This window comes from Python bivittatus, unplaced genomic scaffold (assembly GCF_059951505.1).
Source record: "Python bivittatus isolate LINGU-HERP-01145 unplaced genomic scaffold, Pbiv_v1 ctg000570_np1212, whole genome shotgun sequence".
In the NCBI taxonomy this organism is placed as follows: domain Eukaryota; kingdom Metazoa; phylum Chordata; class Lepidosauria; order Squamata; family Pythonidae; genus Python; species Python bivittatus.
In genome coordinates this window covers 25,017,074-25,045,022 of record NW_028277097.1, presented here as the reverse complement: position 1 = coordinate 25,045,022, position 27,949 = coordinate 25,017,074, and the positions used below count along the sequence as shown (strand labels likewise).

The 27,949-nt window shown below is 62.3% G+C and overlaps 1 protein-coding gene and 1 long non-coding RNA gene across 4 annotated transcripts; one reads left to right on the top strand and one right to left on the bottom strand.

Moving 5' to 3' along the window:
- Positions 1 to 65: 65 nt before the first annotated feature.
- On the bottom strand, positions 66 to 24,067 carry RUSC2 (RUN and SH3 domain containing 2). Of its 3 annotated transcripts, none has more exons than XM_088152684.1 (12): positions 23,905 to 24,067; positions 14,004 to 15,992; positions 10,865 to 11,629; positions 10,088 to 10,288; positions 8,739 to 8,882; positions 7,540 to 7,616; positions 5,761 to 5,935; positions 4,111 to 4,216; positions 2,954 to 3,000; positions 1,860 to 2,733; positions 1,135 to 1,311; positions 66 to 385 (listed from the first exon to the last, which is right to left on the bottom strand). In XM_088152684.1, exons 2-12 carry the CDS (start codon positions 15,883 to 15,885, stop codon positions 199 to 201), a joined length of 4,635 nt encoding a protein of 1,544 aa, XP_088008810.1. In that variant the 5' UTR covers positions 15,886 to 15,992; positions 23,905 to 24,067; the 3' UTR covers positions 66 to 198. The 3 variants fall into 3 exon arrangements, with proteins under 3 accessions (XP_088008810.1, XP_088008811.1, XP_088008812.1); XM_088152686.1 differs by having other exon boundaries at positions 246 to 385; positions 1,135 to 1,268; XM_088152685.1 differs by lacking the exon at positions 10,088 to 10,288.
- Positions 24,068 to 24,324: 257 nt separating this feature from the next.
- Positions 24,325 to 26,290, top strand: LOC148214345 (uncharacterized). Its single transcript, XR_015798243.1, has 2 exons — positions 24,325 to 24,465; positions 25,415 to 26,290. It is a non-coding gene; the product is annotated as an uncharacterized LOC148214345 (long non-coding RNA).
- The last annotated feature ends 1,659 nt before the right edge of the window (positions 26,291 to 27,949 follow it).

Below are 27,949 nucleotides of genomic sequence, written 5' to 3'. Positions count from 1 at the left end.
AGGCGCAGGCCCCAAGGAGTAGAGGAAGGGGAAGAGGTGCATGCACGGGAAAGTGTGGCCGCAGGAGAGCCCTGGGAGGGAGGAGGAGCAGCCCCCCGACCCCCCGGGCAGGCAGGAGAAGCTGGGTCCTTGGCCGAGTCTCGTCGAGGGGCCCGTCTGCCGACATGGCTCCGGGCTTCACCGGCGGCCGCCCGCTCGTCAATAATCCGCATCCTCCTCGTGGGTGACGTACATGATGGGCACCAGCCCGCTCTCGGCTCCTCCCTGGTGGCTGCAGCGGAGCCAGTCTGCATCCACCCTGCCCCGCACACACAGGACGTCGCCCTTCTTGAAGCTCAGCTGCCCGGCCTCGGTGGCTATGTGGTGGCAGAGCGCCTTCACCGACCTGAGGAAAAGGGAGGCGTGCCAAAGGGCCCTGCTCAGTCCTGGCCTGGACCAGCCTCCTTCCCCTCCAGAACCGGGTTTCTGCCAGGGATTTTGTGGGGGCATTTTAGGTTTTCACCTAAAGCATTTCCTGCATCAACCGTCAAGGGTCTTGCTGACGGCAGGGGAGCAAACGGATCTCCCCCGCCCCAGCCAGGCTAAAATCCGGCGGGCCAGCAAGGGTCCCATGGTCACCCCTCCCTTGCTCTGCTGGTGCACAGCTGCTAGCCTCACCCGGAGGGCGGCTCTTTCTCCACGAATCAGGCCGCTCGGTGCAGCCCTCCCTGAAAAAGCCCTCCAGCCTGCCATGCCCGACCTCTTCCGTCAGGGGAAGGACAGGACGTTGTGCCCCCAAATGCCGGAAGAGACCCCAGCCAAGAATTGCAGCCATTGGGTCGCGTTAGATTGACGCAGGAGGAGGTCCGGCCCGCAGTTTCCTGTGGCTCCCGCACTTGCTTCTCCACAGGCTCAGGACCCAGAGCGACCCGAGGGCCAGGCAGGCCGCCCCCTTTCACAGGTCCACAGCTGGGACCAGCCATGCCCAAAGCGTTGGTGAGGGCCAGCTGAGGCTGAGGCCGGCCAGCTGCACGTGGCCCCGCCCCCACGCTGGGGTCCACGGAGGGAGGGAGCTTGCGGAGGGTCTGCCAGCCCCAGAGCAGAGCTGGGCAGGGGGAGCACCCAGCAGGCTGGCCCCAGCCCCACTGCACTCACCATGGTGCCCCAGGGGAGGCAACCCCATCCGACGGCTGCCCTTTGGGGTGCGGAGGGGGAAGAGCTGCTGGCAACTGCTTGGGCACCGACTCGGCCTCTTGCCACACGCTGGCTCCCACCGTCTGCGCCACCAGCTGGAAGACGGAGCGATCCAAGCTCAGCCAGCCGGACGGCAGCCTGGGAAGAGGGGCAGCTGTCAGGCCGGGGGAGCAGCAAGTGCCAGAGCTTTGCCCAGGAAAGGCACCCCTCCGACTGAGGCCCTGCAGCACATCTCCTGCCAGCAGAGACGGGGGCTGCACCTCCCGCCCCCAGGCTCTTCCAGGGACCAGCCAGGCAGGAGCTGCCTCCGATCCACCCGTGCTCCAGGGAGCAGCCTGGCCGGCCAGCCCAGTCCAGGGAGGAGGACAAGGCTGCCCACACATACCATCTCCGCGTCGGTGGTGTGAAAACGCAGCACGCCTTGCCGCCTCCTCCCTTACGGTTGGCCACCCGGAACCCGCTTCCCTGCCCCTCCCCGTTTGCAACCCTCCCATCCTCCCCCCTTTGCTGCCGCTGCCTAAGGCCTGCCGTTTCAAAGAACTGCACAAGGCCGACAGGTCATGGAGGCGGCAATCAGCCTGGAAGCCACCTGTCCTCAGCTTATTCCCCTCTTGGGGGTCCTGGACTGTCAAGCCCCCTGCCCAGCAAAGCCTTCAAGGCCCTCCCCGAGCCCGAGAACTCCCTACCTGTTGGCCTGCTTGGGGTCCTTGGGCACCTGGCGGGAACCAAAAAGGTGTGCCCACTTGGGCTGGCCGCTGCCAGGGAGGCGGGCGACGCGCTGCTCCTTCCCTGGGGCTGTCCCGTGGTCCTGCTCCCTGCTGCGCTTCAGCTCTGTCAGCACCGCGTCAGGCGGGCTGCCCATCCAGAACGGCCGGCCCTTCTCCTTGCTTTCCTCCCCGGCCGGAGGCCCCTGTTTCCAGGAGGACTTGGCCTCCTCAGCCGGGGGCCTCTCTCTGATGAGGGGGGCTTCGGTGGGAGGGCAGGCCTCTGCACCCTCCACCACCCCCTCCCTCGGGGGAGGGCCCTTCCCGGCCTCTGGCGGCCGGGCAGCCGCCCCCTTCTTCTTCCGCTCGCAGTGGGCAAGGCGGGCGCCCTCCGCGGAGCCCTGGATGTAGACCTGGGAGCTCTGCGTGAGCTGCAGCCACCAGCTGGCCTGCCTGTCCTTCTTCTGCTCCCGGCTGCCTTCCCTGCGGCCATCCTGCCCGCCCCTCTCGGTGGCCTGGGCGGGCTCTGCCGCCCCCGTCCTCTCCGGGAGGGCCCCGCAGGCTGGTCCCCGGGAGCCATCGCCGGCCCTCTGGGTGCCGCCCCCGCCGCGGGTGCGCATCAGCTGCAGGGTGGAGTGGGAGGAGAGCAGCAGGCCCTGCTGGCCGCAGAGGAGCGCCTTCTGCTGCCGCTGCCGCTCGCCCACCTGCAGCAGGCGATGCTCGAAGAGCAGGTCCAGGCCGAAGGGCAGCAGGGACAGCGGCTGCAGCAGCAGCAGGAGCTCCCCGAAGAGGCCCTGGCAGGCCCCGCGCGTGAGCGGGAGGAAGCCCGTCGGCTGGTAGTGCGCTTGGAGGACACCTGTGGGCGGGAGGAGGGCAGCGGTCACCCGGCCTGGGCAGCCCGGCCAGTCCTGAACCCCGGCCGGTCAAACCCAGGGGCTCCCCCAGGACAGTGAGGCTCAGGGCTGCTCGGCTCCACCAACCCAACACCCCTTTCAGAAGCTCGGGAAGGACCAAGCTGGCCCAGCAGGGCCTACGCCGGAGCCCTCTCTTCCCCCGTCAGGATCGAGTGGACCTACCCTCGTGGCTGTAGAGGTGGTTGAACCAGAACTCCAGGGACCGGATGCTGTGGAGGAGAAAGCGAGCGAGTGGGGGGTGAGAACGGGAGGCAGCACTGCGGGCGCACTGGACCTCGAGAACCACCCTTGGGGGAGACAAAGCACCCTGGCCCGCTTGGGAAGCAGAATGGCACGCCCTGTGCCAGTTGGGGGGATGGCAAAGGGGCTGGCCTAGAAACCGGGAGGCGGTGAGTTTTACTCCTGCCTGAGGCACGAGAGCCGGCTGGGTGACTGTGGGCCAGCCCCGGTCTCTCAGCCCAGCCCACCTCACAGGGTTGTCGTTGTGGGGGAAATAGGTGGCAGGAGCATTACGTGCGTTAGCTGCCTTGAGTTGATCAAAATATATATGGAAAAAAAGCAGGATAAAAATCTAATAATATAATAATGATAACCCCCACAGCCTAGACTACGTATGTAATTCTGTGTAACGGCACGCTTGCTTAAGAATAAAGAAGAATCTTGGTACATCGAGGAACAAGGTTAAACGCAGTCCTGCGTCTTTGCCTAAGGATGAAGAACCTTGCTGCGCTTTTACCAGACGAAGCGCAGTCTGAGGAAGTGTGCCCTTCAAGGATGATTGGTCTGGCACAAGCACAGATGTTGGCCACAGAGCATAAACGGAAGCTGGAGACCCCCCCGGCGCATTCTCTCCCAAACAAGCGCCTTGGCGTATGTCGATGCGCTGCACGAGCCTCATGCACCTGGCTGCCCGGCTGCTTTCTAGCTTTCTTTCACGGCCACGGCTGTCCTCAGCCCTGCCGGTCGGGGAAGCTGGCGGGAGGCAGACGGAGGCGGGGGAGAGCCAGCCTTGGGGTAAGGTGGCACCCGAGTCGCGGCAGATTTGGCCCTTTTATTTGCCTGCCCCACATCGGCACAAAATCGCACCTGACCGTTAGGGTTAGGAGAATGCTACTCGCTGTACGGAGGCTCTCGCGTTCCCCTTGTCGACGTTCCCTCTCTCGGGCGTCCTGGCGCACTCTGTGCCTGGTGACACGGGACCCTTGGGGGGGGACTCGCCCTCATGCTTCCTCCCCCCCAGAGGCAAACGCGGCATCCCCCACAGCCCCAGTCCTCCTGGCCCTGGGCGCAGCGGGGCAGGTGGAAGCAGCCTCGCTTACTTGAGGAGACCGAAGACAAAGGCGTTGAAGCGCATGCTGTGGCTGGTGAGCTCCGGGTACTGGCTGACTCGGCTGTAGAGGCTATGCAGGACCTTAGTGGAGGGGCCTGCAAGAGAGGAGGGGGCATCAGAGAACCGGGAAGGGTGGCAAGCCTTGGCCCCTGTGGGCACCTGGGTCCCTTCCCTCCCAGGGAGCCCGCCTGGCATCAGGGGCACAGCAGCCCAGCGACTCAGCATCTCAAGGCTCCTGACTGTGGCAGCAGCCCGGCAGCTCCTTTGGGTGACGGTGGCAGTGCTGCAGGACGGTCTCTTGCCTGCAACAGAAGCATCTTCTCCAGCTCAGCATTCTTTCAGCCACAGACCAAGGGAGGCTTTTTGCACGTAGTCCAGTTCCAGACTTCCCCAAATATAGATGCCACTTCAGAAGGGCAGACTCCGGTCCGCAAAGGCTTAATTCAGTGTCTCCCTTAAGGGTCCCAAGGCCCTCAGCACATCCCGCCCCCCGGGCAGACTATTTACTCCTGGTGGCACCTGGCCAACGGGCAGAAGGGCAGACGCTGCAGGCAGGGCTGAACCACACCAGGGAGGGTCTTCCTCCCGCATTTCACAGGCCCCCACTCTGCTGGAGAAGTCTTTGGACTCCAAACATCTCGGGGGCTTGGACCCAGCAGCCCTGATTTTTGCTCCTACTGTACAAAACCACAGGAGCTCCCGGAGAACCCCAGGCACAAAGCTCACTCCAGCCCTATCCAGAGGTCCCCTGCTGCACCCCAGAGTTCAAGGCTGCCTGGCGAGGGGTAGCCCCTGGGCATCTCCGGGGGAGGAAGGAGCTCCCTCCCTCTCCCCCTGGGAGACCTGCCAGGGCAAAGTCCTCTCTCTCTTTCAAAGGCTGCCCCAACCGCCGGGCAGAAGAGGAACTCCAGGGCTCCTTGCCCCCCACCCGCCCAGGAAGTCTTTCTTCCAGCTGGGTCAGGAGGCGCCCCCTGAGGACGCTCCGGCCCGACTACCCCTCTTCCCAACATAGCTCAAGTTGGCCCTGCAGGAAGACCCTAGCGAAGGGCTCCAGCTTGGGTTCACTTATGGGAGCCCCCCAAGTACCTGGGGGCAGGGTTCCAAAATGGAGCCCCAAACTGCACCTCCGAGCCAGTGTTTCTGGGGAGAGGCCAGCAGCTGCTTGCCATTCCCTACCTGTTTCTCCCCACTGCCTCTGAGGGGTAGCATCTCTCTTTCAAGCAGCTGGAGGGGGGAGGTCGATCCTGGACCCCTTCTCTTCTGGCACCCCCTGCAGCCCACCCAGCCAGCAATTTCACTCCAGACCCCTCCTCTCGCCACCTACCCAGCTGATGGCCTTTTCTGAAGTGGGCTGTTAGCTTCGCTTCACTTCGCTTCTCTGTGTGAGGGCTGCAGCTGTCAAACAGGCAGCAGGCCCTGCACCGCCTCAGCTGGCGAGGCCTGGTTAGTCCTGGAGGGGAGACCAGGGCAATCCCAGAGCTGTGCCTAAGCTGCAGGAAGGGCAGGGCAGAGCCCTAGGCAGGGCTCAGGCAGAGCCCCACTGAACTCAGGGGAGCCTGGAGGTGGCCGTGCAGCCTGGAGGCACAACCCATCAGGCTGCACCAGGTCCAGAACGATGGAGAAGGCCAGGGCTTCCTACCCAGCTGGGTGGAGGCCTCCACGATGCTCCAGGGGATGTTCCGCCTCTGGCCGACGATCACATCCAGCACGTAGGCCTTGAGCCCGTCGCTCAGGATATCCCGGATAGCCGGACACAGGTATTTCAGGACAAGATGCCCTATGTTGGGGCTCACTGAGCTGTTCCCCAGTTTGGCCTGGAGATCAGAGGAGAGGAGAGGAAAGGTCAGAACTGTTGGAGCCACCCTTCCCTTTTCCTTTGGTCCCCCAGTCCTGCAAGCAGCCCCCGGGTCCTCTGCGCTTGCCGTGCGCCGCCCTCCTCCTGCTCTTGCTCCTCCCTCCCTCCCGCAGGGTTTCCAGAGACTTCAGCAGGAGAAACGCAGAAGGCGGCTGGGCTGGGCTGCTGGGAGAGAAAGGCTCCCCACCTTCCTTCCAAAAAGGAAAACAAGGAAGCACCCCGAACTCCCAGCAGCAACCGCCCTTCCCCACCCATCTGCTTCGCTGGAGTCCCCCCAGCTCAGCTGGGGCTTCCGGGTTGTGCTGCTGCGCAAAGAACCTGCCTCGGCGTGAAGTCGAGCGTGGGACCCTTGACGGGGGCTAACCACCAGGCGAAACCTGTCCCGAGAACCCGGCCAACGGGTTTGGTGGCGGGGATAGCAAAGCCTTCCCTGCAAGTGGGGTGGGCCAAAGGGGGGTTTCATGAATGGCACAGCTGAAGTGGGATCCTCAGCTCCAGCCTTTTAAAGGCAAGATGGGATGTAAAAGGTAAAACAAGAAATATGCAGTCCTGAATGCGATCCAGGAAACTAGGTGAAGCTGGAGGCCTCCGTCTGTGGGCGGTTAAGACACTCAGGAACTGCAAGTCTCAGGAATGCCATCAACAAAGGAGCCAAAATCTGGGCGGAAGCAGGAGCTGAAGGACACCTCCCAGAACAGGCTGGTTGTCAGGCCTGGCCCAAGAAGCACAGGGAGAGTCCAACCATATTCAGTTATCTTATTGCTTACGCCACATAGACAGAACCTTGCCAGACTAAATCTGTACTATGTTAACCTAATAGATATACTCTGGGAGAATCTAGGGCGGGGCTATCTTAAGTCTCTTCTTCCCACGCTCCTGCTCTGGACTGTGTTGTCTCTTGTCCCACCCTCCTTCCCGGGAACCTAGATCTCCATGCATTCCATCAAAGGGTTGACCCACAGAGCAGACTAGGCACCAAAAGCTGCCCCCCCACGTTCCCACTGGTAGAACTGGGGTTGGGGGGGCAGGAGCTGATCATAAGAGAACAGCTGTGACTTCCTCTCAAGATTCCCTGGTCCTTGACAGGGAATCAGGAGATACCAGGCCCTTCATCTCAGTGCTCTACCCAGGACAGCAGTAAGAGCAGGGTGGAGGGGGGCACGTTCCTGGGCCAACATTCTGGTCTGGTTGCCCATCAGCCCTCAAAGGTAGGCCACATGAACTTCTGGAATGCTACTTTATTGTTACAGGGTATAATAACAGAATCTTGAAAGCCTGGCAGCTCTTATAATGAAGAGAGCCAAGGCAGGGTCATCTCGAGTTTCTTCCTCACCTGCTCCTCTCTTTCGTGGCTAAGATGATGCTTGCATAAGCTGCCACATACCTTTTTCAAGGCCATCCCCTCCCTGCCTCCTTCGACTGCTCCAAGAAGTGGCAGGAACGCTGGCAGTGCCAGTAGGTGGCAATGAGGTGGCAATTTTAAGGGGCCATGCCAGGGAAGACCTCTCACTGGAACGATCTAGGGACTAAAGGGAGAAGGGGCCAAGAGGAAAGCCAGCTCACCTTCACTCCAGGATCCCTGCTGGTCCCAAAATGGGCCACAATGAGGTCCACAGACATGTTGATTGCTTTGACAAGACCTGGTGGACGGAAGAGGAGAGGAAAGGAGGCTGAGCTTGCTGCACAGATGAGCAGACCCCTTGTGCCCCCACCCCGCTCCAGCCAGGAGCTCTGGAAGGGCCTGTCCTGGCTCCAACCATTCCTGAATGCCCCTCCTCCTGGTTCTGGAGAAGATCTGCTTGCGCATCAAGCCAACCCCATGCTCTCTCTCTCGAGTCTTAAGGGTGGTGGCCGAAAATTTAGGGAGTGCAGACCAGCTGCAGGAGACCCGGGGGACCCCCATATCCCTTTCCAAAGTGGATCCTGGGAGAAGACCTCCACCCCTCCCTGCAGGGAACGTCACAGATACGGGCCACTTGCCACAGCGGCAGAAGACTTTGAGAGCTACTTGTCGGTCCCACACATGAACACACCCCTCCATGCCTACCAGCCACGTGTCTCCACTGGGGACGTATTTATGTGGGGCTTAAATTAGGAAACAGCTGGGAGGGGTTAGAGCCTCCTCTCCCAACCGCACCTGGTTCCTGTCCTGCCCGAAGGGCCCCATCCTTCTAGGCCCCCTCAAGAGACTGCCCTGCTCCAGGCAATGGCCGCAACCCCCTTCACTCCTTTGGTGCTTGGCCAGCGGCCCAAAGAGCGCCCAGCTGCCCCGGGTATCCGGTTAGAGGACGCCACGGCATCAGCCCCTTGCAAGGGTGGCCGAGCCTTCCTGCGCCTTCTTCCCCGCCATCCCTCCTCCTCCTCTGCAAGCAGCAGCTGTTTGAACCGGGAGGCTCTCTGCGTGAGGAGCCAGCCCCCCTTAACGCGTCCTCCTGAGGATCGGAGGGCTTAGCTGGGACAGTAAGAAACCTTGGAATGGGCCGAGGCAGCGGGGCTTGTCAAAGGGGACGGGGGGGGGGGATTGGTCCTGGGCACAGAACAGCCCTGCTCCCAATCTGTCCTGGCAACAGGGCTCAACTGGGGGACACCCCCCACTTTTATTCCTCCCCCCCAAGCCACATCTTGCTCATTCCATGGAAATACCAGGAGAACAAATTAGGAGGAGGGACTGTCTTTAGGGGTGCAAAGGCCCTGGGAAAGAGCAGCCCCTCCAAATAATGTGGAGGGCCTTCTTCCTTCCTCATCCCCCTCCCCAGACTTACCCTTCTTCTGCAGCAGATCGACGGAGACGGACTCCGCACTGCCATCGGGGGAAAGGCAGAATTCAGCCGGCGGTTTCTCAGCCAAGGAGAAATAGTCGGGGAAGAGGTCTGGGCCGCTGGGTTGTGGTTGCTTCACCGCCGGCCCTGCAAGGCATCAGGGAGGGGAGGCCATGTCACACCCGGGTTACGCTGTTTATTGGACTCCAGAAAGACTCTGGGCAGTTTAGAGCATTGAAAAGAACATGCAATCGAGAGAAACATCGAAGCCACACCAATCACACCCCAAAAAGGTTTGCCAGGGGCTCCACAGACCCCCCAGCCCCAGGCTTGGGAGCACAGCAAATGGAGGGCAGGGGACACTGTCTCCAGCCAGGGCCCCCAGAGGACAGCAGAAGGAAAGCCTCTTGTGGGGAGGGGACTGGGCAGAGAGGGGCACCACTCTCCCTCCTGAGTCCCTGGCCAGACAGCTTGGGCAGGAAGAGCCTCCCTCGGCGACTTGGGGTTCAGTTCAGCCTTCGCTGCCCCCTCCCACCAGGGCTTTCCCCACCACTCCAGCCTTAAAAGAGGAGCAGGAGAAAGAGTTGCATGAGACCCAGGCAGAACAGCTGGCATCTCCAGAAGCTTAAGGCTTCAGAAAAGACAAGGAACGACCGAGTTTCCGCTGCGAAAGTGTAACATTTGGGATGATGGCCAAGTTAGGCATGAAAAGGCCATGGCAGGCAGAGGAGGGTTCCTTCTCTGCTGTCCCCCATCCCAAGGTGGCCAGGTGTCCTTGCAGCTTCCAAGAATGCCCACCCTCCTAGGATGCCCGGTCCTACGACCTGCTGGGCTTGCCAGCACCAAAAAGGCCACAGAGGTTGGAGCCCGGGTAATCCCCAAGGCTTGCTGGGCAAAAGAGGGCCTTGCTCCCTGCTGCACACTAACGCCAGCCCTGCAGAACCAGTGGCTGGGCCTGCAGATGCCAGCCAGGAGGGTCCCGTGTCTGAGGGCCAAGAGGAGGCCGCCCAGTTCAGAGTCCTGACTTCCAGCCCTCAGCCCATGGAGCTGTAAAAGCATCTGAAGGCCACCAGCTTCGACGCTCGTGAGTCGCCATGAGCTGCTTTTTCAGCCTGAGCCTCAGCTGTCCACCCTGAGCATTTGGAGGAGCTCGCGCAGAAGGACAAGGGCGCTCCAGCCGGCAGGGGCCTCTTGCAGAGCCGAAGGCCAGGCAGCCCCACCTTCCGGAGAGCCACGAGTCAAACCTGTGGTCCCCTTTGCCTCCTGGCCAATCAGAAACCTTTCTCCTGGGCTGGCTGGCCGACCAGCCAAGAGAATCCAGGAAGGGGAGGCCCGCAACGGCCAAGGCGCACCGTGGAGTCTGAGGCTGGCGCGGCCCCCGTGCAAGGCCCCCGGGATCTCAAGCAGAGGGTTCCTCCAGGGGAGCTTGCTCTCCGGCTGCGTCCAGTCCAGGTTGCCGGTCAGCCCTGCCAGGTCCGAGACGCGGTCCAGCCCCAACGGGTTCCTTCGCCGATACTCCCGCCACTTCAGGGCTTGCAGAGAGAGGTGGTTGGCTGTGACAGCAGCAGGCCAGTTGGGGGGAAAGGGGGGCCGAGAAGCCGAACCAAAGGAGGAAGACAGAGAGCAGAGGGACAGGCAGGCCGTGAGCAGCAACTCAGCAGAAGCAGCCCGCGGGCCAGGGAGACGCACATGCGGGGGGCCAGCCTGGCCGGCACATCATCGCAGAGACAAGATGGGGACAGGCTGCCTGGGGAAGGTCCGCCAAGGTCCCAGACCACCTGCCAAACAAAGAGGCCTTCCACCCCCACCCCCCGTCTCGGGCACTGGCCAGGATGGCCATGCACGCAGAGGGCCCGGGGGCTACTTCAGGGCTCCCTAATACAAGGGCTGGACATGACCCTGGGGGGGGGGGGGTACCTTGTGGGCACAACCATTTTGAGTGGGGGGTGCCCAGGCAGAGTCTGCTCGCTCCATGGCTCTGGGTAATATTTCAGGCTCTCCCCCAAACCCCCAACTACAAGGGGCAGAATGCAAATGCAACCCCCGCCCCATGGACACACTTATTTACCCCAGGGCACTTACACATTTTGGCATGCAAAGTTAGGTCTTTCCCCACAATGCCCACCTACCATTGAGGGGCCGGGGGAGGCCAACACCCAAGGAGCTGATGCTGGCAGCCTCGCGGCACCCCATCTTCCAGGGCGGTTCACTGTGGCTCCCTGCTCGGGCCGAGCCCCAGCCACTAGACAACAACGGCAGGAGGGAGCCGCTGGGGGGCTTGTCCTTGGCTAGTGGCGCGGGGGGGTGCGGGGGGTCATCCTTCTTGGCCACTGGCGAGGGGATTTCGCTCTGCTTGTGCAGGACACCGGTGCCAGGACCGCCCTGGGTGGCACAGCTGCCAGCAGCTGGGGAAGGTTTGATGCTGGGCAAGAGGTTGGCAGAGACCGGGCAGGACTTGCTGCGGGGTGGCTGAGTCTCCGGGGTGGGCGGGCAGGAGGGGGACTCCGCGCTCTGGAAGAAAGGCACGCTGTTGCGCACCGGAGAGTAACTGCCCAGCGGGGACGGGCGGGTGGTCTCTGGCCCTGGCACCCTCTTGGCACAGCCATCGCCAAGGGAAGCCGCTCCATCGGCAGAACGCTGGCCCTGCCCCAGAGGCCCCTCGGCAGAGGTGGAGGACTGAGAGGCGGAGGAAAGGGGCCGGCTGGCCGGGCGGCCGGCGGCGGTGGCCGCAGAGGGGCCGTAGAGCTGGGAGAGGCTGGAGGCCAAATGGCTGCGCAGGGCCCGGCCCTTTGCCGGCTTGGGAAAGTGATGCTGGAAGACGAAGGGCTGGATGGGCAACGTGGTGGGACGCTGGTCCTTGCTGTAGCGCACAACTTTGCCGTCCGCTGCGCCGCCTGCAGAAGAGAAGGAGAAGCAGGGGTTGCACGGCCCTCCGGACAGAGGTGGCCCACCAGCCCGCGAGGCTGAGCCGGGCCCTTCAATGTTTTGCCTGACGGGGTGACATGGGGGGCCACAGAGGGAAAGGCAGCTCTTCTCTCTCCCCCCCAGACCAGCAGATTACGGAAGGAGAGCCCCTGGCGGCTGATTCCCCATCACTGGCCAGGTTTGCACAATCTGCTTCGTCAGCTCAGCCGAAGATGTGGCCGCTGCCCTGCTCTGCAGGCCAAGCTGGCAGGCGGGGGACGGGGGCAGAAGGTTAGGCCCAGCTTAGCATGTTGTGCAAAGCCAGCCCCTTTGGTGAGTTTGATTCAGAAGGAGAATTCAGGCTAGCAGGCAGGGTGAGCCCAGCCAGCCAACAAGGGCAAATGGGGGTCAGTCCAGGGCTGATCAGACCTCCTCACCTCACACAAAAGGCCCCAGATAGCGGGGGGGCGGGGGGGCTCTGCTTGCACGTCCTCTAACTGGTTTCCCTGCCTGGCCCTCTTTGCCTTCGAAGCACTCGCTCGTCACCCAAAAGCACAAAAGCCGCGAGGGTCTCACCGTTCCCACTCCGCAGGACAGCCCCCTGCCCCCGCCTGGCAGAGGATGCTGCAGACCTGGCTGCAAGGCCAGAGGCTGCTTTCTCCCCGAACGCACGAGAGGAGGCCTGCTGGGGCGGAGACGCCCGGGGCGGAAGGAAGCTGGATCGCACCCTTCTGTCGGTGCCCTTCATTCCACAGGGAGGGGCAAGTTCTGAGTTTGGACTAGACGGCTTGAACCGATTGGCGCAGGGGCACTTCCACCCCTCCGTGCTTCCTGGCTCCCCCCGCTGGGAAGCGCTTCCTCACCTTTAGCCTCCCTGCCTCTTAAACCGATTCTTCCAGGTCCTGCCCTTGGGAACAAGAGAAAACGGATCTTGACCGTTTTCTGTGTGACGCCCTTTCAGGGGTCTGAGGAGAGTTGTCAGGCCGCCCCCTTCCGCAATTCTCGAGACCGGGCACTCCTTCCAGTCTCTCTTCCTCGGGGGAGGCTCACCCTCCGGCCTCCCACGCCGCTTCCCCCCATCTTTGGGCCAGGAGGACGTGTGGGTGACTTCTCAGCAGAGAGCTTACGCTGCAGCAGTTGTCAAGACAAGTCCTTGACTTCTCACCCGCTTTCATCCTCGCTGCCCTTCTCTGAACCTCTCCCCGGATCCCACCCCTTAGGCGGGCGTTAGAGTTGCCTCTCTTAACTGAAAATCTCTGCCTCTATCCCCGTTACATTTCAGTATTTCCATTCGCTTCTCTAGACTAATAAAATGGACTGGAATTTTAATTCTGTGTCCTAAGATGTCTGTTTTTCCATCCAAATTCAAATAAAATAAGTCAAAACTATGGACATTTTTCTTGAACTTCTCCTATCGTCTCTTTGGAAATTCAGACCCGTGCTTTATTTAAGCTTGTTTCTGACCTTGTTCTCGGGGTGCCCAGACCCCATCCGATGCCTCCTGCGATGTTCTCCCCGCACTATGGCTCCAGCCCGCCCCCTGGTGCTGCAGAGCGCCTCTTGTCCAGCCAGTCCACGCTGCCATCACAGCTGCAGCCACGGGGACCCACTGCCTTGCCCACAGAGCTCACAACGCTTCCTCCTGCCTCTTTCCCCCTGCCCTTGTCCCAGCGCAGACATACAGGGGGACTGACCGAGCAGGTGCCAGATAGACTGGGAAGGCCGCATCTGGAACACGGGAAAGCCCAGCGTACAGACCAGGCTCAGGGGCCAGGCGCGGGCCGCTCTCACAAGACTGTCCCCAGTTCCCAGGGAGGCACCCTGGGCAGTCCAGGGTGAGATGGCAGCTAAGGGGTGGAGTAGGAACGGGATACTGAGGTTCAATTCCCTGCCACCCGCCACGGAGGCTCCCTGGGTAACCCCGTCACAAGGAGGGAGCAGTTTTGCCACCTTGAGCTCCCTGAGGGAATGAGGGACGGGAGTCCCACCCAGTGAATCAGTCCTAATGAAGGGGGCTGCGGCGCTGCCAGAGAGAAGCAGGGCACCCTCCTCAGCAAATCTGCCTGACCTCCTTCTAACCCCCCTGGCTTGGTGGCTCTTGCTGCAACACCCGGGCTGAGGGGCAGCTGGGCTCTCTCCCTGGGGATGAGCGTGGGCCTGCCCAGGCCAGCCAGCCGTTGCTCCCAGCAGCAACTTCCGTGGGGTATCCCTGGGCCCTGTCCTGCCAGGGATATTGGGAGCCCTTTCTTAACCGAGAGGCCTCGCTTGGCCCCAAACCCCAAGGCGCCTTTGCTCTCCCTCAACCGGCTGTGGAAAAGAGGCCCCCGGGGATTTATCTGCAATGGGGGGGTGGGGGGCACTTACCATCAGCTCGGGCTCGAATGTCTTTCTGGCCAAGGGCACTGGTGGCACCGGCCCCCGTCTCTGCCACCGCTGAGAAAAAGAGGGGCTCGGCCCCTTCCTGCCCACCGGAGGGCACCTCCCTGGAGCTCGGGGCTTCTCTGGCCGCCTTGAGTTCGCCTTCGGAGCTGCGGCCGAGGGAGCGCGCCAAGGGCAGGGGCGGGAAGCTCTGGCTGGGCCGCTCCGGATTCTCCAGGAAGACAGAGCCACTGTCCCGCTGGCACTCTGGGATCGGCGAGAACTCCAGGGACGAGTCCCGGCTGGTCCGAATGGGTGGCGAGGAGCCGTTCTTCTTCCGGCCCTTGGCCAGCTCTGCGAAGGAGGTGACACGCTTGGGCGGGGAGCTCTGGAGAGGCAGGGAGGAGCCGTCGCTCAGCTTGACCGGACAGCTCAGCATGCGCTCCAAGGAGCCCAGCCGGCTGGTGGGGCTGCGGTCCAGATGGCGGTCGTAGCTCCGGGAGCGCTGCCTCCCCCCAGCGAGGCTGGGAGGGGAGACGTTGATGTAGACCTGTCCCTGGATAGCGTTCTTCTCCGACTCCTCCTGCGATTCGTCCCGGGAACCCTCCGTGTCGCTCTCTTCAGGCCTCTGGAAGAGGTAGTATTCGGTGGGCTGGACCGGGCTGCTCCTGGTCTGCTCCTCGGAGCAGCTGGTGATGGAAGAGCCAGGCGGGCTGGGGGAGGACTGGGAGGACAAGTCGCACGTCACCAGCTTGTAGTAGTTCTGGGTGGCCACCACTAGCCGCGCTTGGCTTTGGAAGCAGGCAGTGAGGTCGGAGCCGTCGGACGGGCACGGATCGCAGAGAGGTGGGTAGGAGTTGCAGTTGGCATCTAAGACCGGGGAGGAGGGGCGGTGGCACCCGCAGGCCTTGCCTGGCCCCTCCAGATCACGCAGCTCTCCGGGCATCTTCGACTCCTGGGACGAGGCGTGCAAATCGAGGTAAAAGGCCGCGATGTCCGATGGGCTGCCAGAAGAAGAGCCGCAGGACAAGTTGCCTGAGTTCAGGTTGGCATGCGGGTGGCCATTCCTCCTCTGGTAGAGGGTGCTGAAGTTCACCAGGACTCCATCGGAGCTGTTGCAGGAGGAGTCGCTGACGTAGCCCATCTGCTGGTCCAGAGGCTCCAGCTGACTGGAGAGGCCGTAGCACCGGCAGCGCTGCAGCTCAGAGTGGGAGCAGCCGCAGGTCCGGCTGCGCACGGCCTCCGGGTTGTTCATCAGTTCGTCCGACTCACTGGCCCACTCCTGCTCCAAGGAGAAACTGGAGGGGTCCCCGCGGTGGCAGCTGTACTCGTCCAGCTCCATGCATTCTGCCGCCACGCGGCTCTTTTCCTGGGCCTCGTCGGCCGGCAGGCCAGCGCGACCTTCCACCACGTCCACCCGGCGACTGCCACACCAGGGCTTCACAACAGGGCTGCTGCTGTGCAAGTGGAAGGGGGGCAGTGCCAGCTCGTGCAGGCGGAAGGCGGGCCGGGCGTTATGCAGGTGGAAGGACTTCTGCCCCAGGTCGTCTTCGCAGAGATCCCAGGCCTCGCCGTCCCTCAGCAGGAAGGGGTTCTGCCGCCGGGGGGCCGCCGGGGCAGCCAGGGTGGGGGAAGGGCTTGGCCTGCCTGCCGGCTCCTCTTCCAGAGCCCCGGCCGGCCGGAGGAAGCTGCCGTAGACCAGCGAGTCCCCCTGCAAGAGGCTCTTCTCGGGGAGCGAGCTGGTCCGCCTAACCCCCAGGTCAGAAGGGAAGAAAGGGTTGGTCCGCTGGCTGGCGCTGCCACACTGGTGGTCCGGGACCTGGCAATGCACCAGGGGAATGTGGTGGACGATCAATGTTTCTCCAGTCAGCTTGGGGGGGCTATCCATCCTCAGTCCCACTCACCAGGGCACCTGCGGCACTGAAGCTACCCATGGAAGGGCCCTGGGGAGCAGATGGGGCTGGCAGAAGAGACCTCCTCGAGGCAGCCCGTGACCTGGCAGAGGCAAGAAACCACACCCAGAATCACCAGGGGCAAGGCCAACGCCCGGCTGCCCCCCACCCCGCCCCCCAGAGGACGCTCCAGCAGCCCCCTCCCAGGACCGCTGCTGAGTTCACAAAGGAACCTCCCAGCGGAGGAGAGAAGGCGGCGGCAGTTCTTCTGCAGGGCGTCTCCTCACTGCTCGGCCAGCCCGCAGGACCCTTATCAAGCAGCACAGGCCGCTCTCTGCCCTGCCCTGCCCGGCACCCCTCTCCCACCCAAGGGGATTCTCAAGCCCTCTTCTGCCTATTCCGGTTTATGACCTGACCAGGAGGGCCCTGGCTCAGGAAGAGCATGGTCTGCTGGGGCGAGCGGGTCCCTCTATGCTGGCACGGGCTTGGCTGCAACCCGACCGTAGCCCAGGGAGGCTTCCCGCCCAGGGTCTGCTACGGTCTCCACGTGTGGAGAGAAGGGAGCTTGCCTCCCCTGGCACAAGCAGGCAAACCCTGATGTGGCTGCATGTGTGGCACTCTCACAGAAGGGAGCCAGAGCTGTGGGTTCCAGTCCCGCTCAGTAATGTTGAGGCGAAGCCCACAGGGCATGGCGTAATATGCGTGTGGAACTCGCTGCCACGGGAAGGGGCGATGCCTCTCGCGCAAAGCATTTAAGGAGAGACTGCCATTTCAGAGAGGCCAGCGACTTGGGGGGCAAACAGTGGGGCTTGCTTCTGCCTTCCTGCCCCATTTGTGGTCTTCTCAGAAGACACTGGCTGGGCACAGCTGGAAGGAGCTTGCTCAGATGACGGCCAAGGCGTCAGACCCAAGAGGAGGACACCATCTCCTACGTGCCCCACTGCTCCATCACGTTGCCCTTCATCCCCCGACTGCAGGCTGCGTTAACTCAGACTACAGTTGTTGAGAGACAGTTTGGTGCAGCGGTGAAGGCCCCAGGCTAGAAACCGGGAGGCTGCGAGTTCTAGTCCTGCCTGAGGCATGAAGCCGGTTGGGACCTGGGTCCAGGCTTCCTCTCTCTCAGCCCCAGGAAGAAAGCCAGGGCAAACCGCTGCTGAAAAATCTTGCCAAGAAAACCGCAGGGACTAGCCCGGGCAGTCTCCACATCGAGACTGAACTGAAGGCAGCCGAGAGAAAAAGCTGTTGAACGTTACGGTGCACCCGCCTCACGCCTCTTTGCATGCTGCGCCCAGGGCAGATCACGAGGCCCGAGCAGAAACACCGCACAGCCTAAGCTCCTTCCAGAAGCCCCACCAGACCTCCCCGTGGCAGCTGCCAGATTTCCTTGGGTGAGCTCTGAAAGAGGAAACGTGTTTACGTTTAACCTGGTTTGGCCTGATCGGGAAGGTCTGCAGGGTATGGTCCAGAAGGGCAGGAGGGCCGACCACGACAGCAGAATCAAAACTCCACTTGCTTTTTATGTGTGTTGCACAGAAAGACAAGCAGGGCTTTGACTGCACCTCCAGCACCACCCTTGCGCCTCTCTGGACCACGTCCTGCAGACACCCCGGATCTGATTATTAGTTTTTGCTCTCTTTAAACAGGGCACGCTTTGCCATGCTTTCTTGTCCTTGTCCCTAACCATGGGGTTTGCTAGAAGCTAAAACAAATGGGGAGAAACACATTTGCCTTTTCCCCAGCCTGCGTGCCCTAATTTGTTTGGGCTGAGAAAGTCCACCTGCTAAATTTTCTCTGACTGAAGGCGATCCGACGCCCTCGGAGCTACTCTAGCCACGAGCTGCTGCAGCACCGAGAGCAGGGGGCGGGGGGTGGCTGCTCGTGGCAGGCGAGGCGGCATATTGGCCTTTGGTCATCAGCAGTTACGCCCCCGGCGGAAGGAGATGGCAACATATCTGAGTGTCATTTCTATGCCCACTTTGGCTGGGCAAGGCGGAACTCAAGGCCGTGGCAGGGCAAGCTCCTGTAACAGGCAGTGCCCGCAGAGCGACAGCAACATGCTGGCTGGGCCCTCGGTTCCCACAGGGCCTCTGGACCCTCTGCCTATGCCCTCTCGGCCCCCATCTGCTGCCCCTTCTACGTTCATCCGGAGAAGGTCCCTCTCTGCACTGGGTTACTTGGGAAGAGGCACCTCGCCTTCCCGTCCATTTTTGTAGCCGAACAAGCAGGGAGGTGTCTGCACTAGGGCTGAAACCCTTTCAGGCCGAGGGCGTCAAGCTCAGAAGGAAATGCAAGTCTCTACGAAGTAGAACGAGGCTAAGGGGAGGAGGGGAAAGGGAGTCGAGAGCCAAAAGGAAAAGGAAGTAAAGGAGAATGAGACGAGTCTGTCTGCTGGGGGAATCGCAACACGGGCGCACCCACCATGCGCAGAGGCAGATCAAGCCGCCCGGGATAAGAGCGCAACGCTTCCGCCCGAGACCAGTGCTCGCCTGCGTCCGACTCTGCTCTTCGCCCGGTCGCTCCATCTCTGCCCTCTGCACTGCCAATCCCAGGGTCCCGGCAACCAGGCCGCTACTGGGCTGGCTTGTTCAGGAAAGAGGCTGAGCTCCCCACCAGCACCAAAAGAGGCCGAAGCGGAGCTCTTCCTTCCTCTTTTCAAAAGCTGAGCTGCCCGAGAAACATCCCTCCCCCAGCCAGCCTTGGATTTCTCGGGGCTAGATCCCCTCTAGAGCTTTCTTCAGTTCTTTCGTGCCTGAACCTCTCGGGGATGGGATTTCTTAGTTCCCACGTTAGTTAAGGACTTAGTTCCCACAATCCAGCTAGGGTAGCACCCCATGGGGCAATGCCTCCCCCAGAGATCTCGATTATTTCTCCTCTTTGCCAAGACAAAAATAATTCCCTTGAATTTGACTCTCCAGCTGAAACACCTACCTTCAAAAATATAAACCACTGTGAGACTCTTTTCAAAGTCTCTTTTCAAGAAACAAAACACATGCAGACAATGTAGGAGGAGAGCCGCGTTAGTCTATGTTGGCAAAAAATCAGGAGGAGTCTGGTAGCCCCTCTCCCAACTCCCAAATTTGATTAAAAAGCAGCAGCTTCTGTGAGCTGCGGCTCCCTTTGCCAGATGCACCTGGTGAGCCACCCCGGGCATGAAACGAAGAGGCTTGTGAAAGAAATTTTCACAAAATCTGGGAGTCAGAAAAGGGGCCACCAGACTCCTGATTTTTCACACACGAGCAAGGAGCAGCAGGATGTGAGTCCCAACCTTTTGACACAGGGGAGGACCACTCTGGAGTGGGGCTACAATTCCAGGGACCCGCCCCTCCTGGATTTCATTTCTGGGGGAGACGGAGTCTGCAAGCGGAAGAGGATGACTCCCGCACATTGTCACGGAGAAAATCTGTCCATGTGGTTGCTGAGAGTGACAACAAACTGATGGCATACAACCAATAAAAACAAGACAAAAAACCCAGCCCTGGACAGACTCATGGCAGCCTGGACGTTCGGCGGCCCCTACACCGAGCCAGCCCTAGCTGGGAGCAGACACGGCAACCGCCCCTACCATGGCTCTGGCCGGCCAGCGTGTCAGGCGCCGTGTAGTAGACGGGCCACCGGCCTGATGCAGGTATCTTTAGCGGGCTTCCTTTGCGGAGGGGAGCAGGTGGGGAAGATTTCAAAGCTGACCCCACAGACCGGGAAAGTAACGGAGAGCCACTGGCTTGGCCCGACTTGGGACAGCCCAGGGGCTAGCCAAGGGGGCAGCTTTCTCATGGCCAGTGGAGCCAGTCAGACACCAAAGCTGGCTCCAGGAGGAGGGCCCGGGAGGCACAGGCGGGGGACTCACAGCCACTGGCCCGGCGAGCGCCAGAGAAGAGACAGGCGGGGGCTGTCAATTCAAAGGCGCGCAGATCACTCTGGAAGGCTCGCTTGTCACCACCGGCCAACCCGCCTTCCATGGCACCATGCCCACTGCTGGCTGTCCACGTGGGGTCCGTACAGCCTCACAGGAGGATCGTGGACAGAACCAGGCAAGGCCTGGGCCTTCCCACCTCTCCCCAATCCTCGCGCTTTGCCCCCACACAGCAGCCATGGCTGCCATGGGGCGAGGAGGGCAGGGCCCCTTTCCCAAGAAGAGGCAAGACCAGCTCCCCTTCACTGTGCCATCATTCCCTCAGTTGCCTCCAGAGCTTCCACGAGGACAGGTGACAACACAGAAGAGGAAGCCCCTTCCAAACGCCGCTGCCGGTGCCAAGAAACCCAAGTTGGCACTTGGCAGAGCTCTCTGTCCTGGACAGCGCCCAGGCCCAGCTGTCACCCAAGGGCAGCAGAGATTCCCGGTCTGCACTTTTAGGACAGGAGCAAGCAGGTAGCGTCTTTGCTCCTCCTGAGTCCCCCATTGCTTGGGTGGGACTTTTGCTGCAGCTGGCAAAGCACATGTGGGCCCAAGACTGTACCACTGGCGATTGAGTGCGACAGGAAAGGACAAGCGGGCATACCAGCCTGCCCCGAGACAGCCTCAGAACAGGAATGCTGATCCACGTATCCCTCCCCCTCCAAGGCACACCGTCACGGAGCCCTTGATATAGTCTCACCATCGTCCACCTCTAAGTTCACAAGAAGGAACAGTGAGGCCTGCCCTGCCAGGCACTTGGTTGCCAGTCTGTCCCAGAATGAGAGCTGCTGGCAGGGCGGGCCTCTGTGCCCTCGTGGCCCTGCCCAGAAGCCCTCCGGGGTCCACTCCAGCTCTGCCTGACATCAGGCTCCCCTGCCAGCCCACCCAGCCCACCCGAGGCCTCCCCGGCCACGCGGGCTCCCTTCCATTGGACGGGGCCGTTGGGGTGAGTGAGATGCCATCGCTACGCAGGGCAGCTGTACAAAGCTCACCTGGCTGGGACAAAGGCGGCCCCCCTGGGAAGCCCCCCAGGCAGACAGGCAGAGCGGCCTCTTCCTTTCTCAGCAACAGCCTCGCCCATGCAAGCGGTGAGAGTCCTGCATCAGGCTGGGGTGACCCATGCCCTCCTTCCTGGGCTGCGGAGCTCGTGGCGGTCATCACCAGAAATGCCTGCCCAGCTCAGGCACTGGGCACAGCGGCGGCTCAAGGCACAAGCACCTGAGCGCACCAACCGCAGCAGCCCAGCCACACAGGGAGGCAGGGAGCAGACGGTCAAACCCCACAACAGACAGCTCGCCTGGCGCGGGAAGAGCTCAGGTCAGATGCCAAGCGTGCAAGAGGGAGATGGCTGTTTCCCACAGGAGGGGGCCAAGAAGAGGCTGTTGACAGATGTGGAGACGGGCCTCAGCAGCAGCCAACCCGGAGCCCAGACCACCGTGCTGGCCAGATGCCCACCAGCACGACCACAGGGCCCCGGCTCTCTCCTGCTCGTGTCACTCACGCGCTGCTAGTGAGAGCTACGGGGACCCAGCCAGGAATTGCGCAACTCCAAGAAGAGTTCCTTCAGCAAACAAGCGGCTACACAAGTGGCGTGAGCCTGGCAATCATGCCAGGCCACTGACTGCCCACCCTTGGTTTGCAAGCCTCCAGCCCAGCAGGAAGGACGTCATTCTGCAGGTTGCGCCTCTGTCTCTGCCTCTTCCTTTGTGCAGCTTCTCGCCGACTGGGATTTGCAGGCTTCTCCTGTTATTCAGCCCAGATCTCCTTGCCTTTAATTTCGGCCCACAGTGCCTCGGCCTGCCCTCCCTTTCAACATGGCAGCTTTTCTACCCACTGCAGACCGCGGTCCTCTCTCCCCTCCGGCTTCCCTCTTGAAAGCTAAGCACGTCCAGCTGGTTTCAGGGTAAAAGGCCAGCCAGTTTGCCCGCTGGGGAGGACCAGATCCCTGCGTCCCTGCACTGGAAGGGGAAGGCTGCTGTGCCAAGCTGGAAAAGGCCTGCCTGCAAAAGGGGGGGGGATCACTTGAGGTTTTCAAGTGGAAAGCCACTGAAGCCTTGGGGATGTTCACACCCTCCTCACATCCAATTTTGTCAAGTGCAAACCCTGAAGAGCGTGGGGGGGGCAACTGCCATGGGGAACTTCTATCCTGCCTAATGCTGCTCTGAGAACAAATGCTCCCTCCCCACAAAGCCGTCTTTCTTTCCTTGCAGCCAACCAAAGGTTTGCTCACCAAGGAGGAAAGGGGGCATCTGCAGGAGTGTATGGGTGCGTGCGGGGGGAGGAGAGTCAAAGCCAACCCCCCCCTCCCCGCTGCTGCTGGAGAGCTGTCAAGAGGAAGCCTGCTGCTCTGCTGAGGATGACCCAACTGCCCCCCCACCGCCGTTGGAGGGGAGTCAGCCTCCGACTGCGTAGCAACATCATGGCGCCATGGGCCGGCAGGCTGCTTTCAAGCAGCTTCGTTGCCTTCCTGCCCACTCCAAAGATTGCTCCGGGGGCCACCCAACAAGCTGCCTCCTTCTCCTTCCACAGTGCCGACAGCTCCGGCCCCAGCGGCCGGCAAACCATCGCGGACAAGTCAGCTCTGGAGCAGCCCCTCCTCGCGGGATCAGGCAGAAGCGGGCGCAGGCTGGACGTGCCTCAGATACCAATGAAGCGAGGGAGGGAAGGCCGGGCCGGGCCAGGCCGGGCCGGGCCGAGAGGCCTCCTCCTCGCATCTCCTTCGCTCTTGGGGGGCCCGGTGGCACTTCTGAGGTGGAAGCTGACCCTGCCCGGAGCAGAGAAAGGCCGTCCAGCTCAGTGTCTCTGCCGGGCTGCTCAGAGGGGCAGGCTGGCCAGTTGGCCAGCCGTGGCCCCCTCGCTCTCAGAGGCCTTCCTAATCCACGCAAGGCGCCCACTCTGACTCACCGAGCAAGCCGGCCTCTCTGGCAGGAACCCTCAAGCCCTCTCTTGTGGGTCGGAGGCAGGCAGCCCCGGGCACAGCCACCCGCTCCTGGGCAGGCCGGGGAAGGGCCCGTCCGAACCCAGGAGAGCAGCCCCCTGCCAGGGCCAACTGGGCTGAGCCCCAAGAAGCCTGGCTGGAGTTGGTGCCCCTGTGCCTGCCACCCCCAGCCGTGGCACCGCTGGGGCTGCCTTCTGTCCCAAGCAGGCGCCCCACTGCAGCCCAATGTCAGCCAAGGCAGGGAACTCGCGCGCAGGGGGCAATTGCCGGTTCCCCCCCCCGCCCCCGAGCACGCGGCTGGTGACGGGGAGCCGCCACTAGGCTCCTGACCTATGCCGGTCCACCCCACACAATCTGCCAGGAGGGCAGGGGCCCGTGGGCCAGCCGGGCCGCGTCTGCCCTCCGGCACGAGCACCGTGTCCCCCTTGGAGGGGGGGCACTGAAGCAGAATCGCTCTGCACGCAGCTGCCAAAGGCCGGGCAAAAGCTCCTGGAAACTGCTCGGCCCGAGAGGTCCAGCAGCCAGGAAGCAGGGCCAGGGCTCGCCAGCAGACCTTCCCCGGGCCGCCTCAGTCACCCAAGCCGCCGGGCGCGAAATGGGCTTAAAAGGCGAAGTCCCTGCGGACTCTCTCGGCAGAAGGCTAGAAGCAGCGCGCCGCCACCTTCAGGGGTCTTCTTCTAAATTCCCAGTCTAGCCCACATGTTCTTCCTGGTGGCCTCCCGTCCAAGTGCCAACCGAGCCCAACTCTGCTTAGCTTCCCGCCCGGGCCGCTGCCGGAGGCAAACTCGGGCGAAGCCCGGCAGCCGCCTCGGGCCCAACCGGCTCGGCGGTCCCGCCCCGACACCTGCGGGAGAGCGCGAGGGCCGCGCGGAGGGCCCTTCCCGCTCGAAGGACGGGCTGCCGGGACCCCGAGGCCGTCTCCCCCCGCGCGCGCCGCGCAGGCCCGGCCCGGCCCGGCCCGGCCCTCCCGCCGCCGCCGCCGCCGCCGCCGCCCGTCCCCGCGGGGGAAGCAGCGGCTCCTCGGCGCAGCGTCCCCCTCGCCCCGCGCCGCAGCCCGGCTCCGCAATGGCGGCCGCAGACACGCCCTGAGCAGCGACGCACAAAGGCGCCCCGCGGCAGCCCCGGCGCTGCGGGCTCTGGAGCTGCGGGGCTGCGGCGCCGCGGGCGGCCCCCCGGCCCGCTCACCTCCGCTCCCTCCGGCGCGGGGCGCGACCGGCTCTTCCTCCGCCGCCGCCGCCGCCGCCGCCGCGCAGCCTCAGCCCCAGCCCCAGCCCCGCATCCCTGGCAATGCGGCGGGGCTGCGCAATCCGTTCCGCCCCCGCCCGCCGCCGCCGCCGCCGCCGTGACGTCGCGGGCCTGCCCACCGCTCGCCCGCCGGGACTGGGCTCGCCGCCGCCGCCGCGCAGCCTCGGGAGCGGGGCGCTCGGCCCCGGGCGGCGGCTCTGCTGGGCCCGGACGGCGCCCGCCGGGCGGCGCAAAGGCGCGTCGCGGCTGCCCGGTGACCGCGGGAGCGAGCGGGGCTGCAGGGCGCGCGACTGCGGCCGCGGGCCTGGCCGGGAAGGGCGTCGGTCGGCCGGCCGGCGGGCGGGCGGGCGAGGCTGCCCCCGAGCTCGCTAAAGCGTCCGCGAGCCCTGCCGCCCACGGGCGCCCCCCGCGGGGCCCCTGGCCCAGGAGGGCTGCCCCCGGGCGGGGACACGGCCCGCCCCTCTTTCGCACGGGGGGCGGAGATCGAGGCGCAGAGAGCAGGTGAGCACCGAGGGGGAGTCCCGCCTCGCTCTGCGGGGGAAGCGGCGGCCGGCGTTTGGAAGGGGCTTCTTCGCACCTGGGGGGGGAGGGAGGCAGGCAGGCAAGGTCCTCCCGTCCGACTTGGCTGGACTGGGCGAGGAGTGAGACGGCGGGCATGGAAAAGGTGGCACCTGGCATTACGTGGTCCTTGGACTATCGAACAATACGAGGCACGGAAACGATCTCGCTGTAAAAGTCAACCGGGGTGCAAAACATCCAGGTTGCGGTTAGTGAGTGAACTGACAGCTGATGGCAAAGAAGGGAAGGAGGCAGATCCTTTCCTGCCCTCCTCGCTCCAGAACAGATGAAGATTTGGGGGCTGGCCTAGAATCCAAGCCTGCGATTCCAAGACTGTGGGCTGAAGAAGGAAAGAGCGAGGGAGTCATCCTGGGGAGCAAGGTTAGCTCAGACCAGGCCACGGAGGACAACAAAGGTCGGTCCGGCTGCCCGAGGCCAAGGTTCTTCCAGTCGTAATGTCTGGTCGTGAAAGGGGGGCCTTGAGAAGAGCCTTCGGGAGGTGAAATTAAGCCCGACTGCTCCCTCGCGGCGATGAGCTGCAAGCAGAAACACACAGAGGTTGGGCGGGCATCCCTTGGGCTGCAAGCGAAGATGGTCTGAGAACAGGACTCTGCTTGGCAAGCCCGCGGGGGAGGGGTCGGTGGAGGGGGTGGGCGGATGGGAGGAGGAGCTCAGCGGAGTCCTCGGACACACCGGACAGCGCCTACATTTAAGCTGCCCGGAGCCACCTATGCTGTTTGAGTGATAAAGAAACGCTACTGATTCATTAATTGGTGGCCAGCAAGAGAAAGCAGATACAAAAACCCAGAAGGCCTTCAACGGCCCTGTATGGGGTGGCACCCACAGTTCCCGGCTAACGGCACTCACGTGACCAACAATCTTCTTTCCGCAGGCCTTCGAAGCTGCCTGCACAAAGCCCTCCATCCCAAAACAGTGACTCAGGCAGGGCTGTGCAAAGCCTCAGTTTGGAGCAAACTGAATCAAGGTTCTGAATCAAAATGCCAAACAGTCACTAAACTGGATTCCTCCAAATCAGTTTCGGCGTTTTTGATGAATTAGCCTGGGAAATCAAACTGATCCAGAGAGATGTTTCTAAAGCGAAGCATCAAACTCATTTGATTTTCCCAATCAGTTAAATAGTTGAATCAGATCAGATCGATGACCTGAATTGAGACAACGACTCAAACAGCAGTTGGAGCTGATCTGCACACCCCGTGAGCCACGACAGCAACAGATGACACTTCGGAGAGAGAGGCAGTGCGTGCAAATCCAGGCACTGATTCTGCTCCCATATTTAATGAATTGACCAGTCAGTCAACCTCGGTAACAAAGACAACTCTCAGCAGCTCTCATTTTAGGACTGAAAATGAGGACACCATTGCGGAAGAATAGAAGGAAACCAGTCGCTGTCCTAAGACACGAAGCCAGTCCAGGATCAACCCGGCCTGCCAACCCTGTTGAATGACTCTGTAACTCTCCTATCGGCCAACGATCGTTCAGCAACACCCTGCTCCAGGTGATCGTTGGCAAACCGGCCAGTGTCTGTGCGAAAGAAAAAATGGACCGAAATCAGTCATCGTAAGCGGCTGCATCCAAAAACTAGAGGGGGGATATTTCATTCTGCAGGACAATTTCTTGCTGCCCTCAAATTAGCCATCCGTAAGAAAGGGAACTACAAAGGCCCAACTTCCTTGCAAAGCAGATAAATTCAATTCTTTACGAGGTAAGATGCCAAATTAAACAAAGGCCCAGGTTGTTTATCAGGCCACTCATGTTCCATGCAAGATTGTCTGCGTTGCGCCGGTCGCTGCTTTGTCTGTACTCAATCAACTGCAGGGGCTTCCCCTGCCACCATCCACGCCCCCCCAGCCACAACATCTGTGCAACAGGACTAGTCCACAAGCAGGTGGACCGCAACTGACTGCCAGAACAAAAGGGTCAGACTTCAGGGCGTCCCTTTCTGCTTCACTGGAGCAGGGGCACCTGGGCAAGAGGCCCCAGTCCAAGGGTCGCCAGGGGCGGGAGCCGCTTGACTTTCCTCTGGTGGCATGCCAGCGGGAGGGGAGGGGCTCTTCCAAGGCCAGGGACACACACTGCTTCCCAAATGGCACAGAATTCCCGCCCTGCGCTCGAGGGAGCAGTCTGTACTCTTCTGGGGAGGGTCCCGGGCCTCCCCCCGTCTCCTGAGCTGGCACAGAGGAGCCCGGGGCAGGATGGCTTCGCTGGGCGTTTGCTGCCAGAAACGCGGGCAAGCAAGGAACGCTGCCATTCCTCCATCGCTGGGAAGAGCAGGAAGGCATCCCTCAAGGGTGGGCAGGGCCTCACTTCCCGCCTGGCAACAGGCACTGATTGGCTGACCCGGCTCTTTGCCCGGCCATTGGCCACCAAGGCAGGCACAGATTGGCTGGCAGTTCCTGGTGAGCAGGAGCCTTAAAACAAACAGGCCGGCCCTCTCCGCACCCCCGCATCCGACCCCTTCTCCCGACGGCCCACACAGCCCGGGCATCTCGGCTGGATGCCCAAGGGCCGCAGGGAGCAGCGTTACCAGCGGGGAGGTTTCCCGCCCAATTGGGCTAGTTTTGGAGATCGGTTGTGGGAAATTTTTGGTGGTTGCGGGTTGGGCTACTTTTAAGGGCGCAAAACCTAGGGGCGTCTGGCGACGCTGGCAGCAGGGAAAGGCCAGGGGGAGCACACCCTTTTCCTAAAGAGATCCCTTCTGGCTCAGCTTACTGCTCAAGTGGCAGAAGTGACACCAGATGGAACGAAAATGAAAAGAATGTTTTCGCCCCAAAGACTAGCCGAGCAGGAATGGGGAGGCTGTAAAGGCCATGGAGGGCAGCGGCCCCAGCCAGCCTCCCCCCATCGCAGTGCCAAGGCTGCGCCCAGTCCATTGTCCCTCTCCGGGAATCTGCACCTCCTTGTTTGTGGGGGCCCCTCGAAGGGCCGCAGGAGCCCTTCTCTGGCAGAGGGGTCTGGCAACGCCCCCCCAGAAACCATCAGCCCCTGTGCGGAGGGGAAGGGAGGGGCCTCCTCAGTCTGCCACCCTCCTCTCTCCTCCCCAGCCCCCCCCCCCCGCAGAGTAAGTCCTCGGCAGGAGGAAAATGCTTTGGGGGGCGCGAGCGAAGGCACAGAGCGCCCCCCAGGAAACATTGGGGACGTCCCGGCAGGCCTGCACTGAATCCACTGGCCTACCCACTCAGCCTCTTAGGCTTCCTGGGACCCCTCCCGGGGCCCCCATAACCAAGCAGCAGAACCGGAGGAAACAGCAAGGACTGGGCCTCTGGGCAGGAATCGAAGGGGACGTTCCCTCCAAGTCACCATCACACCGTGGGCGGGCTTTCCAAAGCTCATGGCATGACCACCGAGGTATGCCCATCGTGAAAGGAGCCACCATCTGCCCTGCAACCCTGGACCCCAGTGGCCAGGC

Bases quoted from the DNA above. Each gene is read 5' to 3' on its own strand.
- RUSC2 (XM_088152684.1), bottom strand. From the start codon at position 15,885: ATGGATAGCCCCCCCAAGCTGACTGGAGAAACATTGATCGTCCACCAC. The intron at 10,289-10,864 runs GTAGGTGGGCAT...CTGCTGTCACAG, and splicing joins CCTCCCCCGGCCCCTCAATG to CCAACCACCTCTCTCTGCAA. The intron at 386-1,134 runs GTGAGTGCAGTG...CCTTTTCCTCAG, and splicing joins GCCTCCCCTGGGGCACCATG to GTCGGTGAAGGCGCTCTGCC.